This window comes from Chiloscyllium plagiosum, chromosome 24 (assembly GCF_004010195.1).
Source record: "Chiloscyllium plagiosum isolate BGI_BamShark_2017 chromosome 24, ASM401019v2, whole genome shotgun sequence".
Lineage (NCBI taxonomy): Eukaryota > Metazoa > Chordata > Chondrichthyes > Orectolobiformes > Hemiscylliidae > Chiloscyllium > Chiloscyllium plagiosum.
This window is the reverse complement of record NC_057733.1, coordinates 50,403,564-50,410,930: the sequence shown is the minus strand read 5'-3', so window position 1 is coordinate 50,410,930 and position 7,367 is coordinate 50,403,564. Positions and strand designations below refer to the sequence as shown.

Here is a 7,367-nt window from a genome sequence, read left to right as displayed (position 1 = left end):
AGACCCATTCCCCTACATTTACCCCTTCGCCTAACACTACGGGCAATTTAGCATGGCCAATTCACCTAACCCGCACATTTTTGGACTGTGGGAGGAAACCGGAGCACCTGGAGGAAACCCACGCAGACACGGGGAGAATGTGCCAACTCCACACAGTTAGTCGCCTGAGGCGGGAATTGAACCCAGGTCTCTGGCGCTGTGAGGCAGCAGTGCTAACCACTGTGCCACCGTGCATGGATAGGATAAATAGACAAAGTCTTTTCCATGGGGTCGGGGAGTCCAGAACTAGAGGGCATAGGTTTGGGTTGAGAGGGGAAAGATATAAAAGAGACCTAAGGGGCATCTTTTTCTCACAGAGGGTGGTACGTGTATGGAATGAGCTGCCAGAGAATGTGGTGGAGGCTGGTACAATTGCAACATTTAAGAGGCATTTGGATGGGTATATGAATAGGAAGGGTTTGGAGGGATACGGGCCGTGTGCTGGCAGGTGGGACTAGATTGGGTTGGGATATCTGTTCGGCATGGACGGGTTGGCCGAAGGGTCTGTTACCATGCTGTACATCTCTATGACTTGTTCAGTAATAGTATCAGCTGGAACCATAATTAAGTCGGGCCACATCCAGGATCAAAAAACGTTAACGTTCAGGAAGAATCTGTGGTGTCAAGTATATTATACACATTAAAAACTTAATTGGTATTGGCTGTTGCTAAGATTTTTCTGGGAGTATCGGATGTAACAATGTAAAAATCTTTGACTTAGGCTAAACAGGGCATGCTAGAGTATAAAATGAAGGTAGAAATAAAAGTAGAATTTTGTAATGATAATACAATTCAAGTGATCGGCCAGCATTTGGGTTTAAAAGGAGAGAAACATGAAATTGATGCATAATATGGAAATAGCTAAGATTCAGTTCCAACTGAAAAAAAAAATTGATTTGGAGGAATGAAAGAGATTTGAAATAGAGTCACAGAGATGTACAGCACAGAAACCGAGCCTTCGGTCCAACTCGCCATGCCAACCAGATATCCTAACCTAGTCCCATTTGCCAGCACTTGGCCCATATCCCTCTAAATCCTTCCTATTCATATATTGAATCAGAAAGAAAATAGAAATAAAAATACAGCAGAATAGAAAGTGAACTGGAAACGTGAGAGCTCAAACCTGAAGTATAAATCAGGCAACATGACTTGTGTAAAGAATAGTTTAAGGGAGAAAGAAGAGATAGTAACTCAGACAATGATTCTGATTTAACTAATTATCTTTGTTTAGTGCCTAAATTTACAGAGAAGACGGAATTATAAGCTATTTCACCACATATTATAAAATGGATGCAAAGTCAAATTGGCCAAAACATGGTTGAACTCTGCTGGTACAACTGTGTACACCTGCATCTCAGAAGAGCAGCTGACAGATTATGAGGCTGTTAAAAAAAACTCAATATTTATAAGCCTGGCTCTGAAGTTTAATCATTTAAAATATAAGATGATAAGATAAAACCTGATCTGACATTTGTAAAATTTGCATGGGAAAAATAGTTGCTGTGGGATGAATGAGCTTGATCACTCATGTTAGAGAAAAATGTCAGCAACATGAGGTAATTCAAGATTATGGAAGAATTCCAAAATATCATTCTGGTAACCATCAAGACTTATTCAGATACGTTTCAAGTTTTGAAATCCATGAAATGGCAATTTTGGTAAATAACTACGATATCTGCCACTTTTCAAAACATTAAGTAAAAGGGGGGAAGGTATCGAGGTTGAGTCTAACAGATTTAGCCCATCTTATTTAATACAAATACAACAAACGAATTGAGAGTTTAAGAAACAGCCTCCTCAAAAACTTAATACAACTAAAATGAAAATATTATTTAAAATACAAAGTGCTAATGAGGAAATATGGCTCACCTCAAATAGTAACCAGTGAATAGTGGGGCAGGAGCCCAAAGTGGTAGTTATTGCAACAAATATTTGCAAGCAACTTACAAAAATCCAATGGTAGGTCACTTGGATTATTGGGAAACATGGGTTAAAATATTAAAACAGTTTTAGCGGGCAAGATTGCATAAAGATTTGGTTAAATTGTAGCAGATGTCATTCATGTTTGGGATTGGGGAAACCTCAACCATCAATTAAACCTGCACTTTTTTACCAATCGTCGAAAAAAATATCAGCTTTTGTAATCAGGAATGGACTTTATCAATGCCATCTGAAGCAAATAAAAAGCAGCAGTAACTTTTCAAAGATTAACCACAAAGGTCATTGAAGGATAAAGAACTATATTGCACATATTTAGAATTTGGTAGTGTTCAGCCAAATCTAGGAGTTACATTTACAACTTGGACAAGTTGTTTGATTAATTATAAGCAGCCAATTTGATCAAACACTTGACAAAAAGTGATTTTGCCAAATCAAAATTATTTATTTGCGCTACACTGAAGGACAAGGCCAAACAGCAGCCAGAAAAGCAAAAATCAGAATTTTCTGGTGCCTAAAAAGCAAGGTTTTGCGGCATAGAGGTTCCATTGGAAGTTCATTCCAAATTTCAGCATTGTATTTCCACCAGCTAGATTGTTAAAGAAAAGCGAGAAATTTGAATGGACAAGTGTAAGATGGTCTTCGCAGCATGAAAACTGACTACTGCACCAGTTCTAGTAGCACTGAATTATGGCAAGCCATTTAAGCTTGATGCCTGTGAGGTACACGTTAATGCAGTTTTATTACAGGACAATGAGCTGGGGATCAAACATCCAGTCAATTACTTTTCTCAAAAGCTGAATGCTTGCTAACAGAAATATCATCAGTGGAAAAATAAACTTTCAGTGAAATCTTATAGAAGCTCAATAACCTGGGCAAGAAATCCAGGAGGAGAAAGTGAGGTCTGCAGACGCTGGAGATCAAAGCTGAAACTTTATTGCTGGAACAGCACAGCAGGTCAGGCAGCATCTAGGGAACAGAAGATTCGACGTTTCGGGCACATGCCCTTCTTCAGGAATGAGCAGAGAGTGTTCAGCAGGAGAAGATAAAAGGTAGGGAGGAGGGACTTGGAGGAGGGGCGTTGGAAATGTGATAGGTGGAAAGAGGTCAAGGTGAAGGTGACCGAGGGGCTGCCACTACTTTCTAGATGTATATTAATTATCGGGAACTGGGTGTGCATAACACATTACAACATTTTTGGATGACATAAAATATTGTGAATGGTTAAGAGATAATGATAGACTTCACAAAGACGTAGACAAGCTTACAGAACAGTCTTGAGGATCATGTAACAATTGAAAATTCATGCAATGAAGTGTGAAACTATATTTTGGCACAGCAAGAAAAGGCAGGATAAAATAAAGGATACATTTTCTAATACAGCTGCAGGAACAAATGGGCTGTGAACGAAGTGTGAGCAAATCATTTAAGGCAGCAGGGTAGGTGAAGGTCCTGAGCCTTATAGATAGGGATACTGAATACTAAATTATGATAAACGTTTATAAAACAATGGTTCAGATTCAACTGCCTCATTTAATTCTGGCTACTAAACTCGAGGAAGGCTACAAAGGAATGAGAGAGGGTGGAGAAAAATGTTTGGAAAAACATTCCAAGGGCGAACTAATTCAGTTATGTGGATAGATTGGAGAAGCTGAGCTGAAGTCCTTAAAGAGAAAGTTGAGAGAAGAGGTAATTGAGAGAAGATGTGCTACAACGTTTCAAAATAATAAGGGATCTGGACAGATTAAATAGAGAGAAATTGCTTCCACTGATATCATGGTTAAGAACCAGGGGACTCAGCTTTGAGATGAAAGGCGAAGAAACCAAAAGCAATACGAGGAAAAGTAGTGTTTGGTTTAATTTGGACTGCCTGAATATGTGGCAGAGCAAGGGTCAAACACGGCTGTCAAAAGAAAACTGGATAACTATCTGAAGAGGAAAGAATTGCAGGGCTACAGTGCAAAGGCAGGGGAGTGGGTCTAGATGACTTGCTCTTGCAGCAAGCTGACACGAATATGACCGGTTGAACATGAATGTGCAAAAATTTGCTGATTCCGTGATTGCCTTCTCTATTCCCAGCCTTCGGAGAACCTACCCTCAGCTGTTGCTGTTTTTGATGTTCACTTTCCTGCAGTTCCTTCTTCAGTTGGAAAACGTTCTGTTCCAGTTCTTCAATTAGATTGGAGGCCTGGTGCAAAAGGAAGGAAAAATGGGAAAAAAAAGCTAATAACTTGGCGCACAGAATAGCTCTGCACAATTCTCAAACTCAGGACACAATAAAAGTGTGCCCAAAGAAGATAATATTTAGATAATGTGGGGCATTGCGAGGCACTATATAGTAATTTGCCAAACTAAGACAAGCAAACACATTCAAGTATATAAACATACACTTAGCAGAAGCAATTTGGTCTTTCATGCCTGCTCTACCAGTCAATAAATTATGGCTAATCTGGAGCCATTCCTATCCATAACAGTAACTCTTGATTCCATCTTCCTCTACATTAAAAATATGCAATGACACTGCCTCCACTGCCTTTAGAGGCAGAGTTCCAAAGTCATACAGCTATCTAGGAGAAAATATTTCCCCTTAACTCTATCCCGAAAGAGTGACCACTAATGTTAAAACAGTGTTCCCAAGTTCTGGACTTACTCACAAGAGTGAACATCCATTCCACATCCACCTTGTCAAGACCATTCAGGATCTTATAAACATCAATAAATCTGCCCCTTGCTTTTCTGAACTCTAGTGAAAACAAGCCCAGACTGTCCAATCTTTCTTCTAAGCAATGCCTTTCTTTCCAGTTATCAATCTAGCAAACCTCCTCTGAACAGCTTCCAACTCATTTACATCCTTCCTCAAACAAGGAGAACAAAACTGTATACCAATATTTGTGTCAATGACTTGTGTTAAACATAACACTTTTACTTTCTTATTGTTCTCATAATAACAGCCGACATCCCATTAGCCTTCCTGATTATATGGTGTATCTGCATTCTAACATTTTAAGAGTCATGCATTAGAGTATATAGATCCTTCTGCAATTCAGAATTCTGCAGTTCATTTATGTTTTTATTTGTCCTACCAGGGGAAAACTTTGCATTTTCCCACATTTTACACCATTTCCCAATTTTTTGTCCACACTCACTTTGTCAAGAGATGAGAAGGAGGTGCAGAGGACTGCTGGGAAGGTGAGTATAGCAATTTAAAATACTTACCTCAGGCGTCAGGGCCTCCATTTGCTGAGAGATGCAAGGGAGGAGCGAAGGACTGTTGGGAAGGTGAGTATAATGGTTTAAAATACTTACCTCAGGTGTCAGGGCTTCCATTTACCGAGAGGTGCGAGAGAGGAGCGAAGGACTGTTGGGAAGGTGAGTATAACGGTTTAAAATACTTACCTCAGGTGTTGGGGCTTCCATTTACCGAGAGGTGCGAGAGAGGAGTGAAGGACTGTTGGGAAGGTGAGTATAACGGTTTAAAATACTTACCTCAGGTGTCGGGGCTTCCATTTACCGAGAGGTGCGAGAGAGGAGTGAAGGACTGTTGGGAAGGTGAGTATAACGGTTTAAAATACTTCTCTCAGGTGTCGGGGCCTCCATTTGCCTAGAGGTGCGAGGGAAGAGCGAAGGACTGTTGGAAGGTGTGTATAATGGTTTAAAATACTTACCTCAGGTGTTGGGGCCTCCCTTTACCGAGAGGTGCAAGAGAGGAGCAAAGGACTGCTGGGAAGGTGAATATAATGGTTTAAAATACTTAACTCAGACATCGGGGCCTCCATTTGCCAAGAGGTGCGAGGGAAGAGCGAAGGACTGCTGGGAAGGTGAGTATAATGGTTTAAAATACTTACCTCCGGTGTCGGGGCCTCCATTTGTCGAGAGATGCAAGGTGGAGCGGAGGTCTGCTGGGAAAGTGAGTAAATATCAAAGTTTTTTTAACAGAGCGGCGAGGAGAGAGGACTGAGAGAAACGGGGGCTGCTGGAAAGTTAAGTGGGTGAGATCTAAACCCGAGACCCTACACAGTAGGGCCTCCCTCCCACCCAACTTCTCTAACCTTACTAAGATTCTGTAAACTTGGTAAGTTTTCAGGTTTCCTCATTTTTTTTTAATTTTCTTCTCTTCCTTTGTTTCGTCCTGTGCGGGCTTTCAGAGTAGTGGGATATGGATGTTAGGGCAGTTACAGGTTCCTCCTGCAGAACGTGGCAGGTGAGAGACACTTCACATGTCTCTGCCTACCACATCTGCGGGAAGTGCAGCTTGAAAACCGAGTTGGGGAACTGGAGCTGGATGAACTACAGATCATCTGGGAGACTGAGGGAGAAATTGAGAGGATGTACAGAGAGGTGGTGACTCCTCTGACACATGGTAAGGACAGCTGGGTTACAGTCAGGGGGAGGAAAGAGAACCAACAGATTGGGCAGGGATCCCTGTGGCCGTTCCCCTCAGCACTAAGTATACCATTTTGAATACTATTGGTGGAGACGGCCTACCGCCATTGTTGTCAGGTCTCTGACACTGAGCCTGGCACTGTGGCTCAGAAGGGAAGGGGGAGAATAGAAAAGCGCTAGTGGTAGGGGACTCGATAGTTAGACGGATTGACAGGAGATTTTGTGGCTAGGAACAGAACTCCCGGAAGGTATGTTGCCTCCCCAGTGCCAGGGCCCGCGATGTCACTGATCAGGTTTACAGGATTCTGAAGGGGGAGGATGAGCAGCCAGAAATCGTTGTATATATTGGCACCAATGATATAGCCAGGAATGGGACTGAGGATCTGAAAAGTGACTACAGAGAGCTAGGTTGGAAGCTGAAGAGCAGGACGAGTAGAGTAGTGATCTCGGGTTTGCTACCAGTACCATGAGGTGAGGAACAGTCAGCGAATGCAGCTTAACACATGGCTACCGAGGCTGGTGCAGGAGGGAGGCTTCAGATACCTAGACCATTGGAATGCCTTCTGGGGAAGGTGGGACCTGTACATGAAGGACGGGTTGCATCTGAACTGGAGGGGCACAGATGTCCTGGGTGGGAGATTTGCTTGTGTGGTTCTGGAGGGTAAAACTAGTTTGGCAGGGGGGTGGGAATCAGAGCTATATATCTGAGAGGGGGTAGTTGAAGATGGGGCAGTGACAAGATGTAGTGAATCTATCGGGAAGGTTTCTCACGTGATGAAACAAAGGGATTGGTTAAAGTGTGTCTGCTTTAACGCAAGGAGTGTTAGAAATAAGAGAGATGAACTTAGAGCATGGATCAGTACTTAGGGCTATGATGTTGTGGCCATAACAGAAATGTGGGTTTCACAGGGGCAGGAATGGTTGCTAGATATTCTTGTGTTTAGAACATTTAAAAAGAACAGGGAGGGTGGAAAAAGAGGAGGGGGTGTAGCATTGCTAATCAGAGA

The 7,367-nt window shown here is 42.1% G+C and overlaps 1 protein-coding gene across 1 annotated transcript in view; it reads right to left on the bottom strand.

Moving 5' to 3' along the window:
* cep112 (centrosomal protein 112) overlaps window positions 1-7,367 on the bottom strand; it is a 547,625-nt gene that overhangs the window by 307,473 nt on the left and 232,785 nt on the right. Inside the window, exons 15-16 of the mRNA XM_043715232.1 lie at window positions 5,823-5,876; window positions 4,073-4,165 (exon numbers count right to left, since the gene is read on the bottom strand). Of these exons, the coding sequence (XP_043571167.1) occupies window positions 4,073-4,165; window positions 5,823-5,876 (147 nt within the window). The remainder of the gene's footprint in view (window positions 1-4,072; window positions 4,166-5,822; window positions 5,877-7,367) is intronic.